This window comes from Zophobas morio, unplaced genomic scaffold (genome assembly GCF_036711695.1).
Source record: "Zophobas morio isolate AGI-343-1 ecotype UQ-CSIRO unplaced genomic scaffold, CSIRO_AGI_Zmor_V1 ptg000004l, whole genome shotgun sequence".
Taxonomy (NCBI): domain Eukaryota; kingdom Metazoa; phylum Arthropoda; class Insecta; order Coleoptera; family Tenebrionidae; genus Zophobas; species Zophobas morio.
The window spans coordinates 14503312-14528688 of record NW_026972109.1 but is presented as its reverse complement, the minus strand read 5'-3'; the positions used below and the strand labels follow the sequence as shown (position 1 = coordinate 14528688).

The window sequence follows — 25377 nt, the reverse complement described above, 5'->3', positions numbered from 1 at the left end:
TTTGTTCCTTAAATTTTACGATATGCAACTCTTTCTAATTTTCATTTAAAAATTCAATTTTTTGATTTGCAATTTCACGAGTTTTCAGTTCTTTACTTTCCAGTTTTTCGATTTTTCGGTTGTTCATTCGTTCAATTTTTCGATTTCCAATTGATCGTTTCGGTGTTTTATTTATAGATTCTTTTTTTTCATTGTAAAATTTTTCACTTTTTGGATTGGATTAAAACTTTTCGTTTACTCGATTTTTCAATTTTTAAATTATTAATTTTTCATTTTCTTGAGACTTAAATTTTCAATTTTAACGATTCTATAATTTTTCGATTTTACAATTTTTGGGTCTTTACAATTGTACAATTTTTCGATACGATTAGTTTTTTGTTCTTTCCAATTCTTTGATTAATTCATGTTTTCGCTTTTTAAGTTTCTCGATTTTTAGTTTTTCAATGTTCCAATTTTTCGTGTCTTCAATTCTTTAATTTGCAATTTTTCGATTCTCTACTTTTTCGATTTTGCAAATTCTCATTTTTTTCAACTTCTCGAATCAAAGAAATGGAAAAATTGCACAATCTAATACTAAAAAATTAAAAATGAAATTACGAAACAGTATAAAATGAAAATTTTGAAAAATCTAAAAATGGAAATTAAAAACTTGAAAAACTGAAGAAACCAAAAAACAACAAATCCAAAAATTAAAAATTGAGAAACTTCAAAATCGAGTTTTCAAGTTTAAGTTTTTCAGATTTTCAATTTTACAAATTTTGAATTTTTCAATTTTTAGTTTCTGCAATTTTTCGATTGGAGTTTCTGGAATTTTGAATTTTGAATTTTTCAATTTTTGGATTTGTAGTTTTTCGTTTCGGTTTGTTCTTTATTTTTTAAAATGATTCGATTTTTTAATGTTTTAATGTTTTAATTTTATAATTTGTGGTTTTTCAATTTGATTTTTTTTTTAATTTTTCGTTTCTGTAATTTTTCAATTTGCAGTTTTCAATTTTTCGACGTTTCATTCTTCGATTATTTAATTTTTCATTTCTTCAAATTTTTGATTTGCAACTTTCGGTTTCGATTTTAATTTTTTTATTTATAATTTTTTTAATTTTACTATTCTATTTTTCGATTTGCAATTTTTAAATTTTTCATTTTTTTCTGTTTCTTAAATTTTATGATATGCAATTCCTCTAGTTTTCATTTTAAAATTTTTCAGTTTTTCGATTTTTCAACTTTTGGAAGTTTAAGCTTTTATATTTTGCAATTTTTCGAATTGTAATTTCACGAGTTTTCAGTTCTTCATTTTCTAATTTTTCGATTTTTCACTTCTTCAATTTTTCGATTCGCAGTTTTTCTAGTTTTAATTTGAAGTATAGTGAACCAAGACCTATAAGGTTATATGGCCATCATAAAAGTAGTTGACCGCAAATAAATACCCCCTTTGTGTGGTTCGCACTAAGCTTACCGGTTGGCAATAAATCATCTTCTAAACATTTCTTGCTCATATTTAACAGGGCCGGCTTTCAAAGCGAGTGGTTATTTCGGAACCCTCAGCGGCTGCAGGTAGTAAAGAAATAGTGGAGTGGTGGATTTTCATATTTAGTGAAAGCCGCCCCTGAACGAAACCACAAGAGCCGGTCGAGCTGCAGTGGACACGGTATTTACGACCCTAAAACCTTTTCTATTGTAAACAGCTTAACTTCGACACAATGGGATGATTTTATGATGGCCATATAACCTTATAACTCTTGGTTCACTATATCTGATATTTATTATAATTTTCAAAATTTTTCAATTATTAATTTTTCAATTTCTTGAGACTTAAATTTTCAATTTTCCTATCTTTCAATGTTACAGTTTTTGACTTTCCAATTTTTCGATTCGATTCGTTCTTTCTTGTTTCCAGTTTTTAGATGAATTAATTTCTCGATTTTTCACTTTTTCAATTTTACAATTTTTCCGTTTTTCAGTTTTTCGATTTTTCAATTTTTTTCTATAATTTAATTTTTTAATTTTTCAACTTTTCGAATCACAAAATGGAAAAATTGCAAAATTGTAAAATTAAAAAATTTATCATGAAAAACGAAAATTGGAAATCAAGGATAATTGAGAAATCCATGAAACATTTTAAAATTGGAAAATCGAGAAACTGAAAAATCAGAGGTCGAAAATTTGAAGAATTGAATAAACGAAAAATGAAAAATTCCAAAATTTGGAAGTCGACAAATTGAAACATTAAATGAATTATGTTGAAAAAACGAAAAATAGTGATATCCAAAAATTGGTCGATGGTAAAATAAATCCAGATTTTTTGGAACATTATAAGATTTGATTTTGCGTTGTTTTTTTTTGTGATAATCCTTATAAGGCAAAATAAAGATATGTACCTATGTAATATTAAAGTAAACGTAAAGAAGCATGGTACGCCTTTGTTATTCATTTTTTGAGTCACCCTGCATAAGTAATTCTGAAATTTATAAGAGGATTTATTCGGCAAAATTTTGAGATAACGTCATCAATTGTTTGGAAGGCGATAAACGAATAAGTTTTGATGAACGATTTACGGTGATTACGATAACCTTCAAAAGTTCGTAAAATTTCAGAGCATTCGGAATTGCAGTTTTAAAGGTTTAAAATGTTGTTATACATTTTTGATTATTTTTTCCAAAAATCTGGATGAGTAGGCTGGTAAAAATTGAACATGCATTCATAAACCACATGTGAAGGACTATCTTATTTTGTAAAATTGAAATAACATTTTTATTAATGTAAATTTTGGAGATGACGTCATGCTATTGGTGGTGGGGATGTTTATCCAAATTTTGGTTAGCGTTTACCATCTACACAATATTCCTAATGCACATATAAAATGCGACAACAATCGGTGTAGGTACTAGTTTCGGAGATAATCTGCGTAATAAAAATTCAGACAGACTACAGACAGACAGGCAGACAACATGAACATGGTTTCGCCGTTTTTACCAAGAAGCCTCAGAGTGTTGCTTCTCGAGAAATTTTGTCAAAAGAAAGTATGAACCCAACAAAGCTACTTAAACATTTATATAGCAAACATCCAAGAAAAAAAACTTGTGGTATTTTTTGAAATACCACAAGTTCAAAGAACAAGCCAGTTTTCCAGTTAGATCAAAATTTTTGATGTATTAAGAAGAATATGAGAACCCATTATCCAGTTCTATTTGAGTTCTCATGCTGTCTGTCTTTGTTGATGTTTTCAGACACTTGAATATTTTGTACACTAGTATGCAAGGCTAAGGTCTTAATATAATAATAACCACGGATAAAATTATGATGATCAACTTCAAAATTTGATTCATTTCAATACCTTCAAAAACTCATGGCAAGCCAAGTATAGGATGATCAATCTTGACCCTGTTTTTGCAGATATTCAAACCCGTTTCTACAATTTAAAACAATAGATCTGCAATTATCCCTCGCCTCCCTTCCTTTCTCTTAACCGACCCGTGCTTCAGAGCCGCTGGTTTAGATAAATGTACCCCGGATGCGTTTCGAGATGAAAATAAAGCCGAACGAGTTATCCGAACACCGCTATCTGTTTAAAGAGCCAGGACGCGAAATCCCGTGTTTGAGTTAGCTTCAATTTATTCAAAGTAATAACCTGAGCGCCGTCGAGTCAGCCAGTCGCAGCTCCAACGTGAGGCTGTCTCCGGAGGTCAGAAAGCTCTCGGCCAGAGTGCACGGCCTGGGAAATCTGGTCCCGTTGGCCAAGAGGGAATGGTCACAGCTCCGAGGCACGTGCTCCCTGCAGTAGCGCGCCAACAAAGTCACGTTCTTTTTCTTGCCGCCCGTCGTGCCGCTAGATAAACTCGTTCGGGGAATGCCCTTCGATTTATCTCTGCCACTGAAACATATCTGATTTAGGAAGGGACGTAAATACGGCCGATGCAGCCTACGTTGTGTACGCGACCGATTTGAAGAGTACTCTCAGACGAAACACTCACCAGAAGAGGTCGTTGCAGTTGGACGGGGCCCACAGTTGACCGTCCCATACGTTGAGATAGCTACGACACAGCTCTTGGTCGGGCTTTTGGGGGTCCCTTGAGCCAGAGGCGTGGAATTTGACGATACTGAGCCAAACCCGGTAGCGAGGAGGCGGGAGGATCATGCCGGCATGTCTCCAGTCTGGGAAGCGGGAGGAGAGCGGCCGGAACGGAATGGGGGATGGGGAAATCGACGTGTCGATGCCTTGGAGGTGGTAGAGGCAGGTGGTGTTGGCTGGCAAGGAATGTAGAGGACTCTCGAGAACCCCTTTGTTAGTTCCCCTCAGGGAGAACTCGCATTGACGTTTTGTTTTCACGTACGTCGGCGATTGTTGGTCCACAAACTTTACCTGAACGGAGTTGTTCCATTACCTCGTTTCGTAATTTTTACTACTTACTTCTACTTCCAGTTGGAACCCGTGGAGCGCCTGCGACGGTGTAGGATACAGGAAAGTACCATACGGCGACGTGGAGAACTCCACCAGGAGCTCGTGTCCGCTCGATATGGCTTCAGGAACGGATTCGCCGCCTCCGCAGAACTTGAGGATGATCGGATCTCGGGTGGTGTAGCCATCGTAGACGGTGACATAGTCTTGGACGTCGTCGCAGTCGTCCCAGACTTTGAGTTCGCGAGTACTGGCGGTACCGTAAAGAGCGGATTGACTTCTAATGGAAACTAGTTGGCCTTTGAGTTGTCGTACGATGATGAGGGCATGTTTACCCGGTGGAATTTCGTGCTGGCGCACTGCGTAATAACAGGTTAAATTGCGCGGGTAAACCCCCGGGAAATTGGGGGACTGGAGACGGCAGTGCTTCCTATCACAGTCGCTGAAAATTCGGGAACAATATGTACCCGTTATTAAATCTCCCAAGTAGTATTCGGGCTCGGGCTCCGCAGTGGGTGCTGTTGTGTTCAGGAATGGCCGACCTATAACGAGCACGAATTACACGCATAAATCACAAGCGAGATACCGCAAAAAGTGTATTGTTTCAGGGGCTTATTGTAACTGGCGCTTTATTGCTGCAAAATTCGCCGATCTGGACAAAGTTATTGTGTTACGGCGAAGACTTCATTATGCGACAAGGGAAAAAGAAACGATCGGAAGAGATAATCGTTTGGGATACGTGAATGGAGGAACGGCCGTGCAGAAAGGCAAGGGCAGGGGTTGGAGAAATACGCTGATTTTAAAACCTGAGAAGGTTTCTTTCAATAGCTGTTCTCGCAAATATTAATCATCGTTTTTGACTACTTAAATAACCCTGGATAAATCAAATTGATATTTTTAAGCAAAATTGCATATTTTTACGTTTTATAAAAAAAATACTCAAGATTTATAGGACAAATTGATATATCATTGAAAAGGGGAAGGAGAAATGAATAATATTTTTATTTCTTGAGCGCAAGCTAGGGAAGTATAGTAATCGACCCCATCGGCCGACTTGTTACTTTCATATTTTCGCAACGTTTCATGACCTCAAAAGTACGATCCGATTGTTGTCAAGTTTTGTATGTCTATGAAAAAATATCATGCAGAAGGCATAACGCTAACCAAAATTGGGCTAATCATCCCCACCACCAATGGGATGACGTAATTTCCAAAATTTACTATAATTAATTTTTGTGTGAAGTTTTCAACCTAGACAACCAAATTTTTGAAAATTTTGGAATTTCTTATACAAGATGACTCAAAAAAATTAATGAATGAGACAGTTTATTGTATTCATTAAATCAAGAACGACTTATTTTATTTCCCGAAAATTTGACAATACAGTATTCTTATGATTAGTGCTACACTGTACCTATCCAAATTGATATTTGCAAAAATGTGATGTCATCACAAAATTTTGCAATGAGAAAACTTACTTGAAACAAACGCATAGTATGCTTCTTTACATATTTACTTTAATATCGCATACATGTTTTAATTTTAACTTCAATTATAATTATATAATTATCATTATAATTTTTTGAAAAACCTGAATTTATTTACTTTCAACCATTTTTTTTGACATCATAATTTTTTGTTTTTTTAGCGTTAATTTCTTCAATTGTTCAATTTCTCGACTTCCAAATTTTTCAGTTTTTGTTTCCTCAATTTGTCGATTTACAGCTTCATGTTTCGATCTTTCAGTTTCTCAATTTTTAAATTTTCGATTTTTCAATTTTTCGTTGCCTCAATTTTTCAAGTCTTATCTTAGCAAGTACTAGCCCGCCCACCCGCCCTCTATTTTCTCAGAAGATATGTGATTTGCCAAAATCAGTCTTTTCTTACCAAGTACTAGCCCCGCCCACCCGCCCTCTATTTTCCCAGAGTATATGTGATTTGCCAAAATCAGTCTTATCTTACCAAGTACTACTCCCCCCATCCGCCCCCATTTTCTCAAAGGATATGTCATTTGCCAAAATAAGACTTATCTTACCAAAAGTACTAGCAAGTATTACCCTCTGAGAAAATAAAGGGCGGGTGGGCGGAGCAAGAACTTGGTAAGACAAGACTGATTTTGGCAAATCACATATCCTCTGAGAAAATAGGGGCGGGTGGGCGGGGCCTAGTACTTGGTAAGATAAGACTGATTTCGGCAAATGACATATCCTCTGAGAAAATAGGGGTGGGTGGGGCCACGTTTTACTTAGTTTTAAATCTTAGATTCTACCACTTGTCAAAATAGAATTCAACTCCCATTTTACAGTAAATAAAATAAGTTAGCGAAATACGGAAAAGAGGTGGGCGGGGCTGAGTTTAACTTTTATCTAAAGAACCTTATTAGCAAGCAGTAGCACCGCCCACCTATCCCCTATTCATTCTAGTGACCGTCCATATTGTTCAGTCTTATCTTAGCAAGTAGTAGCCCCGCCCACCCACCCCTTATTTTCCCAGAAGATGTAATTTGTTTTTTATTTTTCACTTTCCCAGTTTTTTTAATTTTCATTTTTTCGATTATATTTCACAATTTTTCGATTTTGTAATTTTTCGTTTATTCAATTCTTCAAATTTTCACTCTTTGTTTTTCAATTCTTCGATTTTCCAGTTTTTAATTTTTTAAATTTTGCAATTTTTGGATTTCTCAATTATCAGATTTTCTGGTTTCTTTCATTTTCAATATTTTGAATTTACAATATTTCATTTTTTCGATATTGCTCTTTTTCGATTTTTAAATTTTTCACTTTTTAATCTTTCGATTTTTCAATTTTTCGTTTCATTTTTTTCAAGTTCTTGACTTCCAATTTTTAGATTTTTCAAACTTTTCGTATTATACTTTTTGGTTTTTTCATTTTTGATTTTTCACTTTTACAATTTTACAAGTTTTTAATTTTTTTATTCAAAAAGTTGAAACATGGAAAAAGTGGAAAACGAAAAATTGCAAACATTGGAAAACCCAAAAATTATAAAATCGAAAACCATCCAAATTTCGAAAATTTGAAAAGTTAAATATCGAGTAATTGAAAAATTGGATAAATTAAGAAGTCAAAAAATCCAATTGAAAAATGAAAAAATCTAAAATCGTAAATTTGGAAGATTGAAAAATTTTTTAAATTATGATTATTATTACATTTTTAAAGAAACCTGGCAAATCAAACATTGAAGAAACGAAAATTTGAAAAATCCAGAAATTGAAGAAATCCAAAAATTGAAAAAAGTCATTGAAAAAAAGAAAAATTAGAAGATCAGAACATTGAAAAACGAAAAAATTAAGAAAGTAACCGAAACGAAAAATCGACAAATTGGAAAATTAAAAACTAAAAACTCGTGAAACTGCAAATCGAAAAATTGCAAAATATAAAAATTGAAACATCCAGATGTTGGAAAACCAAGGAACTGAAAAATTTAAACATGAAAACTCGAAAGTTGCATGTCGTAAAATTGAAGAAACGAAAAATTGAAAACAATGATTTTGAAAAATTTCGGAACATCAAAAAATCGAAAAAATATTTAAATAAAGAAAATAAAACTGATACCTAAACTTGCAATCGAAAATTTGAATAAATGAAAAATTAAAGAATCGAAAAATTGGAAAATTAAGAACTGAAAGTAGGGAAATTTTAAATCGAAAAATGAGAAAATCTAAAAATTGAAGAAACAGAAAAAAATTAAAATTGAAAAAATCGCAAATCGAAAAATTGAAGAAACAAAAAATTGAATAAATTAAAATTGAAAAACCAAAAAGTTATAAAATCGAAACATTGAAAAATCGAGTAACTAAAAAAATAAAGAAAATAAAGAACGTAAACGAAAAATTGCAAATCGAAAAGTTGAAAAATTAAAAATTGAAAACTAGAGAACTCAAATCGAAAAAATGCAAAATGAAAAAAATTAAGTAACGAAAATTTTAAAAAACGAGAAACTGAAAAATCTAAAATTGAAAAACAAAAAATTTCAAAATATAAAAGTAGCAAACTCAAGAAATTGAAAACCGAAGAATAGCAAATCGAAAATTGGAGAAATCCAAAAATTGATAAATTTCATATATAAAAAAAAATAGAAAATCAGAACATTGAAACACCGAAAATTTGAAAGAATTAACAAAGTAATCGAAATGAAAAATTGCAAATCGAAAAACTGAAGAAATGTAAAATTGTAAAATCGATAAATTAGAAAATTAAAAATTGAAAACTGATGAAATTGCAAAATCGAAAAATTTAAACCTCTAAAACTTGGAAGATCAAGAAACTGAAAAATTTTAAAATGAAAACTCGAAGAATTGCATGTCGTAAAATTGAAGAAACAAAAAAAACTGAAAAATTACAAATTGGTAAATTGAAGAAACGAAAAATTGGAAAAATTGAAATTGAAAAATTTCGGAACATTGCAAAATCGAAAATTTGAAGAAAAGAAAAATTAAAGAATCTAAAAATTGAAAAATTAAGAATTGAATGCTCGAGAAATTTTAAATCGAAAAATGGCAAAATCTAAAAATTGAAGAAATAAAAAAATTAAAAATTGAAAACATCACAAATTGAAAAATCGAAGAATCGGGAAATTGGATAAATTAAAATTGGAAAAACAAAAAATTATAAAATCGAAACATTGAACAGTAAAAAAATAGAGAAATTAAAAAACGGAAACGAAAAATTGCAAATCGCAAAGTTAAAAAATTAAAAATTGAAAACTCGAGAAACTCAAATCGAAAAAATGCAAAATCTGAAATTGAAAAAACAAAAAATTTAAAAATATAAAATTTGCAAACTCGATAAATTGAAAACCGAAGAACTGCAAATCGAAAATTGGAGAAATCCAAGTATTGAAAAATTTCTTATTGAAAAAAAGAAAAATTAGAAAATCAGAACATTGAAAAACCGAAAATTTGAAAGAATTAAGAAAATAACCGAAACGAAAAATTGCAAATAGAAAATTGAAGAAATGTAAAATTGTAAAATCTATAATTTGGAAAATTAAAAATTGAAAACTCGTGAAATTGCAAATCGAAAAATCGTAAAATCTAAAAATTGAGACATTCAAAAGCTGGAAGCTGAAATTGAAGAAATGAAAAATTGAAAAAACTGAAATTGAAAAAATTCGCAACATTGAAAAATCGAAAAATTATAAAAATAAAGGAAATAAAGACCCATATCAAAAAGTCGCAAATCGAAAATTTGAAGAAATGAAAAATTAAAGAATCGAAAAAATGAAAAATGAAAAATTGAAAACTCGGAAAATTTTAAATCGAAAAATGGTAAAATATAAAGATTGAAGAACCTAAAAAAATTAAAATCGAAAAAATCGCAACTCGGAAAGTTGAAAAATTAAAAAAATGACAATTGAAAAATTTAAATCATTGTTATTATCGCTACTGGTTTTTACCTTATAGAGGTTATCAGAAAACAAAAATCGCAACATTTTTTTTATAATTTTTCAATGAAGCGGTATTTGTTGAGGTGTGCTTGAGGGGCGATTGAAATAACCTTCGACAATTTTTCATTTAGTTTTTTGTTTAAAATTGTCTGTGTATAATTGATGTTTTAGGGCATTTTTAAAATGTCCCTAATGTCGCCTTCCGCTCTGAGCTGATTTCAGCAGTTTTCAAATAATAGATAAAAGCGGAAGGATTTTTATTCAAATACCAATTTGTCCTATATTGGGCTATTCGAGTAAGTAGTTTTTGAGAGTTCACGTCGCAAAGTTGTTTGCTTCAAGAACTCGTTTTAAAGCGATAGAACGGGATTAACAATCGAAAAGAATTATTAGTCCTCTAGTCGTGTACACACGAGAAGAGCGTCAACGAAGTCGAGACGTTGGCAGCCGTTCCGAAAAGGGATTTGATTCAAATAGGTGTACTTTGGAATGTTTATCTTCGGCGCCAATGTCCACATCGTCTGTGAATACCGAATCAAGACAGTTGGAGCTTGCGAAGGATTATTCCCGACCAGCTTCATGCCTCCGCATGAGCTCGCCTTCCAATTTTTGCATAATCAATAAGATAGTCTCAACTTGTAGCTGACCCTTCCCGGGACTTTATTACTCTAAAGCATCCAAATAATCTCGTCGAGTCTCGTTATTCGAAATAAACGCACCTCCTCCGTATCGAACAGTGGCCAGTTTTCTCCGGAGGAACTTGTACTCCAAACGAAAATCGAAATTGTAACCATTTTGATCTTTGGCAAGGCGGATAAGATTAACATAAATTGTGACGCTTTTCGTTTCGCTGTAGTAGATTGCGGGGACCCACGACGTCCCGCACCAGGATCCTCCCACTTGGGGCCTGCTGGATTCCGTGATTTGTAAGGCACCGTCTGGACAACCGTCGGAAGTGAAAGACACAAAGCGACCCAACGTAAAACTGTCGAACGTCAGCTGAAAAAGAATTCGCTCACTTAAGGATCTGTTTAAGGGTGAAACACATGATAAATGACAGCAGTGATATTACGGAGACGAGTGGTTGTAAAGTGGCTATTTTAGCTTTCGCGTCACCGATTTTCGTATTAAGATGGCTCAAATGTTCGGTTTGAATTTCCGCGGCAAGTGAGCCGGAACCGCTCGTTTTATAACTTTTCGTAATTTTGTCTGTGTTTGGTGTCGGAGTGGAGTTCGGTGACGCTCCGTGGAAGACAAGCAGCGTCGGCACATACCTCGAAGCCTTAATATTTCATCAAACGTTCAAACGCTGCTACAAAGGAAACCTATTCATATCTGGAGGAAGATACCGGCGCGTTGCTTTTTATTATTTTTTAACTTCTAGTTCTCGAGGGTGTTTTTTTGTCAATCTTTCGCTAACCGCTTTCAATGGAGCTTTCAACGTCTCGGTGACAGCTCGAGGTGATGTCAACGCCGCGCCGGTATAGAACCTTTTGATTTGTTCTATTTAGGTCGTCTCTGAGTCGAAAAAGGAAATAAATCAAACCCGGGGCTTAATTTTTCGAGCAAGGATGCAAGTTGACACAAACAGGATTCGCGTGCCTGCGGTCGACCGGTGCAGGATGTATGTAATGCGGTGCTTCCGGAGAATTTTAATCTCGGCTGCCGCAGTCGAAAACACGCCGTCGTGCATTTAAATCGTCGTCTGCGATGTCCTGCCGGCGTAAATTTCAACCCTCTTCAAAAAATCTCAGGATAAATACGCGTCTGTCCGATGGAATTTCAACGTGGCCGTCGCCGCTTTTTTACAAATGGATAGCGCGTCCCGAAGGATGCCTCTGTTGTGAAGATATCCCGTATCTCGATGCAAATGAAAAGCGGGAGTTGGGAGTTGTCCGTGAAACTTTTCATTTTATTAATGGATCTCTTCCGAAACGGTTAATTTTTGAGCGAGCAGCGCAATAAAGACTCATTACTCAAATTTCACCTAAGCGGGAAGGGGTGCCCGTAATGCCATATAATAGCGAAAGTTTAGCCGGATTCATGCATATTAATGAATGACAATTCCAGAGATATCAATGAGATAACGAGCAGAATTTGAAGAACAAGATTAACGCGAACTATTTGCTCCAATTTGCTAACTTGAGTTGAACAGCCGAGCTGATGAGATCGCATTTGCCCATAAACAAAAGCCATTTCCGTACTTGCGAGCTCTTCAAAATTGGCGTTTGATTAGAGAGCACGGAGCAGAGTCTGCTGAATGGCGCAGTCGAACGGATGGCGAAGTACAATTCACGTTAAACGTATTTTCTCAAATTGTTGAAAATTTTCAACAGATTTATAGACATTGTCCGTTTCGTGACGTCAGCCACCGCTTCGCCCGGTATCTGTCTTTTGAATGCTCCATTTACATATCATTTTACCCTTCACTTCGCTACTAAATTCTGCGTTGCCCCAGGCGAGTGTAACTCCATACACCAATTCGCTTTTTCGAGAGCGCCTATTTGCATCACGATTTGAACACTAGAAATTAATATGCATCGTAGCTTTAGATTTACATTGCAATAAGTTTCTAAACTAAACACGACTGCTAGTGTAACACGAGTGTGTAATTACGCAGCCTTGAATTATGAACCACCCGTGCATGGTACGTTCGCAGCGAATATTATTCCGTTATTCTGAACAAGGCGAATTAAAAGCCATCAAATTTATGGGTACTACACTGTAAAATGATTCGATTAAAAAGCTCCACCTAATCTAATCCAAGCTTTCAGACACCTGCGCATCCATATACGTATTATTTAATTAAATCTCACTCGAGCTTTAATATGAGCACTTGACTTCCGTAACTTTGTTGCGGAATTTAAGAACCGTCAAGCTAGAAAAATTAATTAGACTCCTGCGACTCCGGCGCGGCTTTAGGGATTTTAATCAGGTCTAGTTTGGTACATACCTGGACGAGGTCGCCGAATTCACCCCCTCCGGCCGTGAACGTCAGATGACAGATGAAGGGTATCTTGTCTTCCTTGGGACGATGTAGTTCCAAGTCGTACGTTTTTCCGGCTTCACCGAAATAGGTGCGATTACAACCTGAAAAAACATTTTGCTTCATCGATCGAATAGATGGGGTTTTCCTGAGTGTTCGAGGAAAGTCGCAACTTGAAGAAGTGGCCGCGAGCGCTTAAAAGCCATAAATCATGCTCTGAGAGGCTCTGCTCCTGACCCGGGTAATAAATTCGATACTTCACCTCTTTTAGCCATTCATATAATGTTTGCCTCCGGTGTCCCGCGAGACTTTAATAATGAGACGAGAAAAGTTTGCAGGGTAATGGATAATCGTTTAATTGATGTGGCGCTTGTTCAGGTGGATGCACACACCTATAGTCCGTTTACCGAACAAATGGAGTGATCACGTGGCGTGAGCGTCAAAATAAGAACAATCATTGATCAGCGTTTTTAGCAGTAACGAAAAACTTCTCTTCCAAGATAAACGTAATGTTCCAATTATTTTTATTTCCCCTCGCTGCGAGCAGGATCCAAGACGGGACTAACGTCATTTTTTAATCTTAAAAACCGTAATATGATGCCAGTTTAGAGCTTTATCAACCGTCAGAAATGTTAAACGGGCGTAACTAACACTCGTTTACATTCTATTTATTTTTTATAAAAACGTTTACACTCGCGTGCTTGTTATCTCTTAATTTTGTTTAATTTACGAGGTCCGCATCTGCTTGTTCTTTTTTGAACAGATTTTGCTGCGCTTTTAGAGTTAACTAGTCGGAATTTCGTTTTTGTTTTTCGGAATTTCCTTCAACTTGAGTGGATTAATAAAGACTTGGCATTTTCGTCTTCAATAGAAAATTTAATCAACTATTCAGATTCGTTTTTGTAAAAGCCCGATTGATCTTAAGTTCGCTTGTATTGCAGACGAAGACGGTGCAAATAAACAATCTGATTAATGAATGAATTTTTAAAGCTTGTGCTGCGAATGAGTTTTAATTAATCTCGTTCTTGTTGCAGATTTTTTACTGAGCTGTGTTTGACACGATCTGTTGAGGAGGCTTATTTGAGCCGGGTAAGTGTAATTGCATTTTTTCTTTTTTACATTGTGTTTTGTTTTGTCGAGACTAAATTGACACAAAAAGCAGTTTGTTATTTTTCATTTAAATTAGAAAGCTTACAAATGTAGGGCGATTTGTTCTCTACGTAACTTCACTGTTTCTGCTTCGTTAAGTAACGTGAATTTATATTGGCAAACATACGCTCTGTTTTACCTAACATTCTAGTACAGTATAACCTCGATAATCCGAAATAATTGGGGAAAGGTGTGTTCGGAATAGCAATTTGTTCGGATCTGCGAATTTCCCAAAAAACTGAAAGGGAATTGAATAACAACTTCATACACTGCTGAAAACAAATTTCAAGAAATAAACCTTAATTTTATTAAACAGAAATAAAGTATTCTTAACCAACCTTGGAGAATAGATACATTCGAAAAAAATATTACTCAGTGACTATAACACGTCGGGATCTATATCTCTGAATTTAATCAAAATTTTTAGATGAATTTTTCAAAAATGAAATTTCCCATAATGTATTCATATTACCCCCCTTGTGCAAATTTCGACCCATTCTCGACAATTTTCGAAATTTAACTAAATACTTTCATGTAGATTTTGGGCCGCAGAAGTCACTTCTGACTTCATTTCTTCGTTAACTCAAACCGTTTTTCCAGAATCGTCCATTGAAATATCGCAATTTTAAAAATTTCAAAAAAATTAAATTTCACACCGAATTTTCCGGAAATATTGCTCCGTTACCATAAACATGCTATATAGCACGTCGGGATATATATACATCTCTGAATTTTTTTAGAATTTTTAGACAACTTTTTCAAGAATGAAATTTTTCACCATGGTAGTACCTACTTGCCAAATAACCTACCCCCTAAGAAAATAAAAGGCGGGTGGGCCAGGCTAGTATTTTCCAAAATAAGAGTCATTTTGACAAATGACTCTCTTCTAAGAAAAGGTACTATTCCCGCCCACCCACCCTTTATTTTCTTAGAAGAGTAGGTCATCTTCCAAAATCAATCTTATCTTGGCAAGTATGACACTTATTTTTGCGAATGACATATTCTTTAAAAAATAAGGGTGGGTGGGCGGGGCAAGTACTTGTCAAGATAAGACTGATTTTGGCAGATGACCCACTCTTCTAAGAAAATAAGGGGTGGGTGGGCGGGGCTAGTACTTGTAAAGAGTGATATTGGCAAATGACATACTCTCTAAGAAAATAAGGCAGGGTGGGCGGGGGGCTAGTACTTGCCAAGATAAGACTGATTTTGGCAGATGACTTATTCTTCTGAGAAAATAAAGGCTGGGTGGGTGGGGTTAGCACTTGCTAAAAATAAAAAAAAATAAAAATCAAAAATTGACATTGAAAAATCGGATAAATGAGAAATCGGAAAATTGTACAACTGTATAATCGAAAAATCAAAAACTGAAATATCGAAAAATTAAAAAAAAACAAATTTCATAAAATCGAATTCGAAATTCCAGTTTTCATTTTTTTTAGTTTTTAGATTTTTCAACTTTTGCATGTTTCATTTGATAATTTGTTTGACAATTTTCCACTTTTTAATTCCAATCTTTTGATTTTTCAAGTTTTAACTTTACAAGTTTTTAATTTTTTGATTTTTAATTTTTCAAGTTCTCAAGTTAAAATTTTTCCTTTTCACGATTTGTCATTTTTCGATTTTTTAACTAAGAAGAACAAATTTATTCGAACCGAAATTTTGAAAAATCGAAAATTATAAAACAAAATTTTCAAATGTTTTAAAGTTACGGTAAACATGGTAAATCTCTGATCAAAATTATTTTTACTCCCTCTCAAGAACTCGGTAACAAAAAATCAAAAATCGAAAATTAAAAAAAATAAACATCTATTTTCTCGATATTTTTAAAAATCAAATAATTGAGAAATCGGAAAACTGCCAAAATTGTAAAATTAAAAAATCGAAAGTTTTTTTCAGTTGCCCAGAGAAATCAAAAATCGAAAGACAGATCAAAAAATTGAAAATTTAAAAAGCGAGAAATTGAAAAATTCGAAAGTCGAAAAATCAAAAAACTGAAAAATCAAGTAGTTCTCACAACGATAAGACTGATTTTGGCAAATGATCTATTCTCTTAAGAAAACAAAGGACGGGTGGGCGGGGCTAGCACTTACCAAATAACCTACCCTCTAAGAAAATAAAAGGCGGGTGGGCCAGGCTCGTATTTCCCTAAATAAGAGTCATTTTGGCCAATGACCTACTCTTCTAAGAAAAGCTACTATTCTTTAAAAAATAAGGGTAGGTGGGCGGGGCAAGTACTTGTCAAGATAAGACTGATTTTGGCAGATGACCCACTCTTCTAAGAAAATAAATGGTGGGTGGGCGGGGCTAGTACTTGTCTAGATGAGACTTATTTTGGCAAATGACATACTCTCTAAGAAAATAAGGGAGGGTGGGCGGGGAGCTAGTACTTGCCAAGATAAAAAATTGAAAATTTAAAAAGCGAGAAATTGAAAAATTCGAAAGTTGAAAAATCAAAAAACTGAAAAATCTAGTAGTACTCACTACGATAAGATTGATTTTGGCAAATGATCTACTCTCTTAAGAAAACAAAGCAAATCTTATGAAATCGAAATCGAAATTCCAGTTTTTATTTTTTTTTAGTTTTTAGATTTTTCAACTTTTGAATATTTCATTTGTGATAATTTGTTTGACAATTTTCCACTTTTTAATTCCAATCTTTTGATTTTTCAAGTTTTAACTTTACAATTTTTTAATTTTTGGATTTTTAATTTTTCAAGTTCTCAAGATAAAATTTTTTCTTTACACGATTTGTCATTATTCGATTTTTTAACTGAAAAGAACAAATTATTCGAACCGAAATTTTCAAAAATCGAAAAATCCAAAAACTGAAAATTACAAAACAAAATTTTCAGAAGTTTTAAAGTTACGGTAAACATGGCAAATCGCGGATAAAAATTACTTTTTACTCCCTTCCAAGAACTCGGTGACAAAAAATCAAAAATCGAAAATTAAAAAAAATACACATCTACATATTTTCTCGATATTTTTAAAAATCAAATAATTGAGAAATCGGAAAACTGCCAAAATTGTAAAATAAAAAAATCGAAAGTTATTTTCAGTTGCCCAGAGAAATCAAAAATAGAAAGACAGATCAAAAAATTGAAAATTTAAAAAGCGAGAAATTGAAAAATCGAAAAACTGAAAAATCTAGTAGTACTCACTACGATAAGACTGATTTTGGCAAATGATCTACTTTCTTAAGAAAATAAAAGGCGGGTGGGCGGGGCTAGCACTTGCCAAATAACCTACCCTCTAAGAAAATAAAAGGCGGGTGGGCCAGGCTCGTATTTCCCAAAATAAGAGTCATTTTGGCCAATGACCTACTCTTCTAAGATAAGGTACTAGCCGCGCCCACCAACCCTTTCTTTTCTTAGAAGAGTAGGTCATCTGGCAAAATCAATCGTATCTTGGCAAGTATGACACTGATTTTTGCAAATGACATATTCTTCAAAAAATAAGGGTGGGTGGGCGGGGCAAGTACTTGTCCAGATAAGACTGATTTTGGCAGATGACCCACTCTTCTAAGAAAATAAAGGGTGGGTGGGCGGGGCTAGTACTTGTCAAGATGAGACTGATATTGGCAAATGACATACTCTCTAAGAAAATAAGGGAGGGTGGGCGGGGGCTAGTACTTGCCAAGATAAGACTGATTTTGGCAGATGACTTATTCTTCTAAGAAAATAAAGGCTTGGTGGGTGGGTGCTAAAAATAGAAAAAATTGAAAATCAAAAAATGACATTGAAAAATCGAATAAATGAGAAATCGGAAAATTGTACAACTGTATAATCGGAAAATCAAAAACTGAAATATCGAAAAGATCTTATAAAATCGAATTCGATATTCCAGTTTTCATTTTTTTTAGTTTTTAGATTTTTCAACTTTTGCATGTTTCATTTGATAATTTGTTTGACAATTTTCCACTTTTTAATTCCAATCATTTGATTTTTCAAGTTTTAACTTTACAATTTTTTAATTTTTTGATTTTTAATTTTTCAAGTTCTCAAGATAAAATTTTTTCTTTTCACGATTTGTCATTATTCGATTTTTTAACTAAAAAGAACAAATTATTCGAACCGAAATTTTGAAAAATCGAAAAATCCAAAAATTTAAAATTAGAAACAATTTAAATTTAAAAATCAAATAATTGAGAAATCGGAAAACTGCCAAAATTGTAAAATAAAAAAATCGAAAGTTTTTTTCAGTTGCCCAGAGAAATCAAAATTCGAAAGTTGAAAAATCGAAAAATTGAAAAATCTAGTAGTACTCACTACGATAAGACTGATTTTGGCCAATGACCTACTCTTCTAAGAAAATAAAGAAAAGGTCATCTGCCAAAATCAGTCTTATCTTCGCAAGTATGAGACTGATTTTTGCAAATGACATCCTCTAAGAAAGCAAGGGTGGGTGGGCGGGGTTAATGCTTGTTAAAATAAGACTGATTTTGGCAGATGACCCGCTCTTCAAAGAAAATAAAGGGTGGGTGGGCGGTGTTAGTACGTAGGTCATTTTCCAAAATGGCAAATACTAGTCTGGCCCACCCGCCTTTTATTTTCTTAGAGGGTAGGTTATTTAGCAAGTACTAGCAAATTTCGACCCATTTTCGACGATTTTCCAAATTTAAAAAATAATTCTTGTAGATTTCGGGGCGCAGAAGTCACTTCCGGCTTCATTTCTTCGATATAATTAACAGTGACATTGGAAGTCAAAGTAAATATGCATTTGCATAATAATAACTTTAACCTTTTTTCCAGAACTAGATAATTAATTCAGTGCATTGAAATATCACAATTTTTAAAAATTTCAAAAAAGTAGGTGCATGTTTTCAAGTTCAGTTGCAGAGTTTTTGTTTGGATTAGAGAGATATCTACTTCAACTAGCCTTTGTTCGGATTACTGGATGTTCGGATAATCGTGGGTTCGGATTGTGGAGGTTATACTATATATACTTACAAAACATGGTTAAGCAGACCAATTACGTTTTACGTCCCGAGCAGAAACTAAAACAAGCGAAGATTGTCGTTTTTTTTTTTATTTTGACGTATGTCTAATTATTATACTATTATATGGCATCATCACTGAAAGTATCGAACCGAATACTTGGAGATTTTAAGGCCATCTTAAGATTTTCATACTTTAGCTATCTTTTTATGTTCCTGTACAAAATTACGATTTCATTTGTATCCCTTCAATATTATTTTTGAGACATTGTAGCATTTAAGTAAATTTACTCATGACGTCATAAAATTTTGGAATGGTATATTTTCGTTGGCACTGAAATTGTAAATTTGATCTCTAGAACTGATGCCGTAATTAAAGCTATTTTTAATTAAAGATCCACCACCTGTTGAATCAGGTTGTTAGCTTGTGGCTAACTATCGGAATGCTCAATCAGTAAACCGATACAAGCGTATGAAAAAAGTTAGACTGCATACAACCTCGCGAAAACAAAGGAAGCTTTTTTTATTGGAACATTTGGAACTTTCACACAAACTTTTTATTTTTTGCGGGATCTGCGACAAAAGGAGGGAGTTCACCCAACTTTCTGTTTTAAATTCTTAGGATGTTGCTGTCACTTATATTATCGTGATAAATTGCGATATTGATAGATCTCAAAAACCAATGCCTATATCAAAAGTCCGAAATTTAACTAACTCTATTTTTTTTGCACAATATTTTTTCTGGTCGCCCGGCGCCTCCACCAATCTGCGTACACTCGGTGTTTCTTCGCGACCCACCCAACAGCCCACTCGCTGTGTTCTCGAATTGATTCTAAACGTTTTATTCGCGGTGGCATGCACTTAAATTCCTGCTGAATATAAACGAGGCATAAAGCGGCTGTTCCGTAACTTTTTTCATTACACGCCGCAGGACTGCCATTTAAATTCCGATATGGTTCCGGACGTACATAACAGGGCAGAAGTGCACTTTCTCATAAAAAGCCGGAGGAAAGAGTAACGGCAACATTTGACGCTATTGTGTGTCCAAGGAACACGTGTGCTGGAAGAAAAACAAGACGTGTAGGGGTTTTTCGGCTTGTTTTCAGTACGAGAGAATGTCGTGTTCGTTGCTGGAATTTTCAAGTAGAGGTTGTGTTTTTGTGAGAATTTATTCGGTGTTTAATTATATAGGGGACTATATTGCCGACTGGGGTCAGATGTTATCAGTTAGATCAATTAGTGGAGAATACCAGAGTTGTGGTAATATTATTGGGTTATTGAGTTTCATAGATTGATTGGGAGAACCGTGCATAGTTGTGTTGTGAGGAATTTTCGAAATATATTAATATTATTAGGTGTTTTTGTGCATCAAAATATGGAATTTGTGTTGTCTGATAATTATCAAGTTAGTGGAATTTCGCTAACATACTTTAGTCTTGTTAGGTTGGCAATTAACAAAGTTTGTGACGAATAATAGGGCTAAGTTTTGAAGGACTCAATTATTATTTGTCTATACCGATAGATTTTGTTACATTTAAAGTCATTAATAAACAAGTGAAATAGGAGGCTTCTAATTCAACCCTGCTGGCACTCCAGAGATCACTCTACGACATTGAAAATAAAATTATCAGTGGCCTGCGCATGTTTGGCACGTTTTTTATTATCGTGAAAATAGTAAAACGTTAACCCGAATTTATAGCAGCTGTATTATTTTAAATGGGCGACCAACATACGCCTTTACCATTGATACGCTTTAATTAATTCACCCCTAATTTTAACTTACTTAACAAAAGAGTAAAAATAACTTTGGCCACAAATTTTACGGTTTATCTCAGAAATTACGCAGCGTCGAAATTGTGACTACATTAACAAAATTTTTGCATTTATCCTTGCGAAAAGTTAATGACGTCATTTTAATAAAATCACGTTGATTTATAGTCGATTTTTTGATAATATTCGTTTTGATTGTTTATGGACGGACAGGTGACGTTTATGACGTTTACGTGACGACAGTGAGCGATGGGGTAGTTGTCACATAGGCGTGGTTAAAAGTTGGATTCAACTGGTGCACACCGCGGGCTCGTTTAATTGGTTTATGTATTTATGTGCTTGCTTTCGCAATTACTTGTGTTAGCTTTTTTGTTATGTGGAGCATCGGTAATGTGGCACTGGTTTTGAAACGATTCTGGTATTCTCAAAATGAGAACATAAATGCAAACAACATTTTAATGGGCTTGATGTTAAGGGCTGCTGTTAATTAATTTGCAATCACTGACGTAACTAGAGGAGGGTTTTTGGGCATTCGAATGTACAAATAATTAATTTTGTAAGTAATCTTATTGATTTGTTTTTTTAATGAATGATTAATTAACTGTAGCATGAAGTCTGGTATTAGGTAGACAAAAAGAAACGACAGTCGGGAGTAGTTTATGACACTGCAATATCACTAGTAAATAGGAGCAAAAATGTAAGACCAAGATAGAATCCCTGCAGGCGCCTGAATTGAAATAATTGTCTCCGAGCTATAATTTCATTATTAGAATGTTTTTGGCAGTTGGGATTCCATTACATCCTAAGTTATAATATTGATTTTTTTTTTTACATGATCCCATACTGGAATCTTTGCTTTCAACTTTTAATAAAGTGTGCTTAATTAAAACCTTTTTCAAAAATCTTGGCAAAGGTGCAGAAACGAAATTTTAATTTCCCTGTTTTATGAAAACAGGATACGCCTAAGCTTGCTTTTAAATATCCGGAAATTTAGCTGATTTTATAATACGATTAAAGATCGTAAGACAGGAACAAACAGCAGCGCGGAGTCCTTTAGCATAAAATTAAGAAATCCATCAACACGTGCTGTAAATGGATTTTTCGATTATTTACGCTCTATTAATTTCTTATAGATTGTTCCTAAGTGTATTTAATTTTAATAATTCGTTGTCTTAAATGGTAAAAACTACAATCCAATTTTACGATCTACAATGAATTTGAAGAACAGAACATTAGTTAAAAAAGGCTGACAAAAAATTGTTTATTAAATTTTATTTCAAACATTTGTCTTCAAGGACAGTAGCGGCTCATTTATAAAAATTAAATTTGTCAGTTGTGTTTTCGAATGTATTGTACCATGACTTGAACAAAAAATTCAACATCAAGACAATAATTCTCATTCGCGGTTCCTTGGGTCAATTTAAAAATTAACCCCACGCAGAATATTACGCGTAGACATTTCCTTTCAGTTGGAGTGAAATAAATTTATAACAAAATTCCCATAGAGCTTTAGTTAAAGAAGGCTAACAACAATTTTTTTATTAAATTTTATTTCAAACGTTTGTTCTTAAGTGCACTGGCGGCTCGCCTATGAGGTCAATTCGTCAATGATCCCCCAAAAAATAACCCCTCAAAAAATAAAAACTGTAAAGTATTTTTTTGTAAAAATTAAATTTGTCAATTGTGTATTCGTATGTATTGTATCATGACATGCAGAAAAGATTCAACATCAAGACAATAATTCTCATTGGCGGTTGCTTGGGTCAATTTAAATATTGACCCCACGCAGTGTATTATACGTAGACATTTTCTTTGAGTTGTAGTGAAATAAATTTATAGCAAAATTCGCTTAAAACAGACAGTCAAATTTAACCCCATAAGAAGCAACGTGGTCAATGACCACGTTCTAACTAAGGTAAACGAATTGCGTGCGGTAACACGACAACTCGGGAGTTCATCATTAATTCAAGAAATATTACGTCGCAAAGCTGAAAATAAGTTAAATTTTTAGAAACGATTAGAACTTATACACAGTGGCTGGTTTTTGCCGAAAGTGAAAATCGGGATTTATAAATCACTAAAAAAAATGTTAAGTGGTATTTCCGCGTAGGCATGTATAAATTATGTGGATGTAGTGAGAAAAATGCGTTCTTTTGTTTGCATTTTATATATTTTGTGATTTTCCGGTTTACGGAAATTTTGTCGAAGTGTGTTAAACTATTAAATATTTTGTTTACATTACAACAACTGTGGAAAACAAACGGTTTTTTTTCAAATTTGAACAGAATGAAGACATTTTTGCGGAATACCATATGACCAAGAAGACTTATAGCTTCAGCAATGTTAAGTGTTGAAAAGTCTATTGTGAAAAACTTTGTGGGTTGAATTTTAAGGTGAAATTTTCACAGAGGTTTCCGTTATGAAATACACAAGGAATAAGACCGGATTTTTGGAAATTCCTCATTTAAAATAGGGGATGAAATTCTTAATATTCCCTCTGTTATTCGTTTTCAAAGTAAAAGCTTGAAATTTAATATTTAGGCTTCTAGTTAGAAATTAAATACGTACCTGTTCCAACGTTTTTGGAAATTCTACACCTGAAGGGGTCAAATAGAGGATGAAAATTTGTAATTCGCATAATTTTCGAAACAATAAACATGAAATTGAACATGTAGGCTTATGATTCGAAATTAATATTTATTTGTTTCTGCGTTCTTTTGGTATTTTTTTGCACCCCTAAGGAGGTAAAATAGGGAATGAAAGATTGTATGGAAGTCGCATTTGCTTAAAAAAGTACTTAGTACTTCTCTAAGATAGTTTGTTTCACAAATGACGAATAGTAGATCAAAGTTGTACGGTTCTATGAGGACTATGCTTTGAAATTATTATTAACTATTTAGAGTGTTCTGTTTTAAGGCATAACGGCGCTTAGTGACACCCTGTATAGTGTTCATATATTTATCATCACACCGATTTCCCTACGGGGTAGGCCGTGACGAGAGAGTGCCATTGACCCTACCCTTTAACACTTCTTTGACTTCCTCGACTGTCATAACCCTCATATTTTAAATAGCTGCCGTCATTTTATACACTGTAGCTTTCTGTTAGTATTTATGCATTGTTAACGATAGTTCTCGACGTTTAAATCAACAAGATTGATTGCTATTCGTCTCAAAAACAGATTACGTATTATAACTAAAAGGGCTTGCATTTTGCCCTTTTTTATTAATAAACTTATTTAAAATGGTAAATTTTTGTAGGAAAGTATCGATTTTGCAATTAGGCCCCGCCCCTCGGTCTGACAACGAATGAAACATTGATCACAATTGAGCTTGGAATGGATATGGGTGGGACTTAATTTTTGGCTTGTTTTTTTCTTAATATACATAGTATTCTTTGAACAACACGATACTCAAAAATATGTTTTTATTCCTTGTAGAGAAATAAGGATTTTGCAATCAAGTTCCGCCCCTTTGGCTCACGAAATAAAAAATGACCACAATTGAGACAGAGCGGATGGGCAAGGATTACATTTTGCTGTTTTTTCTTAATATGTGTAGTCATCTTTTCACAACAAGAAACTTAAAACATGTTTAAAACGGTAAGTTTGTATAGGGAAATATCGATTTTGGAATTACGCTCCGCCCCTCGGTCTAACAACGAATGAAAAATTCATCACGATTGAGATCGAAATGGATGGGTCGGGCTTCTATTTTGGTTTTCTTTTTTAATTAATACATTTAGTTTTCTTTGTATAATACGATTACTTAAGAACATATTTCACATGGTAATTCCTCGTAGAAAAATAACGATTTTACAATTAAGCTCCGTCCCTCGGTTTACGAAGAATAAAAAAAAATCATCAGAATTAAGATAGGGCGGGTGGGCGGGGCTTATATTTGACCTTTTTTTTTCTTAATATACATAGCCATCTTTTCACAACAAGAGACCTAGAACATGGTTAAAATGGTACATTTTTGCAAGGAAATATTTTATTTTATTTAATTTATTAATAAACAGGAAAACCCTTTTACAAAATAGAACATGTCAATATACTAACACAGTGGAAAAACTTAAACATTATAACAAAGATACCTAACACCAATTTCGAAAACAAACAAAAGTAAATTAATTATCACTTAACTATACCTGAATAGGGAATATTACTAATATTTAAATAATGATTATAATTAAATAAAAAAATACAAAATAAAGAAATAAATCATTCTTCTAGCATCAAGACATTAATATGGCCTTCAGTTTGCTTTTGAATCTGCACTTGTTGTTACCAAATAAATTTAAATTGTAAGTGTCGACAAGAAAATTTGATAAAGCCATCATACGTAAAATAGGATGATTCTGTGCCAACAGCGTCGAAGAAGTTGAAATTCTAAACGTTGTCCTACTCCGTGTTATACGTATATTCTTAGGGTATACTAAAAATGTCATTTTTACTAGCAACTTTGCGTTATTAATGTCACCATTCACAAGACCATGAAGGAAACAAATGTCTGAAAATTTTCGATAACATTCCAGAGATTGCAAATTAAATTGATTTCTTATCCAGGAATAATCACCTCTGACATGAGGACGGTTGAGTTTGAATTCAAGCAATCTTAGAAATTTTTCCTGTACTGATTCCAAAAATGCAATGTCAATTTTAAAATATGGATGCCATGCAGGTGAACAGTACGTTAGCTGAGAGCACCAAAGAAGTAAACAGAATTTTAAGAGTTC

General features: G+C 33.7%; 2 protein-coding genes across 3 annotated transcripts in view; one reads left to right on the top strand and one right to left on the bottom strand.

Moving 5' to 3' along the window:
• The window catches only part of LOC135142408 (origin recognition complex subunit 5-like), a 174918-nt gene that overhangs the window by 61093 nt on the left and 88448 nt on the right, over positions 1–25377 (top strand). For both annotated transcript variants that reach the window (XM_064074128.1, XM_064074121.1), the window contains exon 2: positions 13820–13874. The gene's annotated coding sequence lies outside the window, so the exon portion shown is untranslated. The remainder of the gene's footprint in view (positions 1–13819; positions 13875–25377) is intronic.
• LOC135142390 (uncharacterized) overlaps positions 1–25377 on the bottom strand; it is a 105126-nt gene that overhangs the window by 5757 nt on the left and 73992 nt on the right. The window contains exons 3-7 of the mRNA XM_064074103.1: positions 12753–12889; positions 10519–10798; positions 4406–4935; positions 3969–4357; positions 3626–3868 (exon numbers count right to left, since the gene is read on the bottom strand). Of these exons, the coding sequence (XP_063930173.1) occupies positions 3626–3868; positions 3969–4357; positions 4406–4935; positions 10519–10798; positions 12753–12889 (1579 nt within the window). The remainder of the gene's footprint in view (positions 1–3625; positions 3869–3968; positions 4358–4405; positions 4936–10518; positions 10799–12752; positions 12890–25377) is intronic.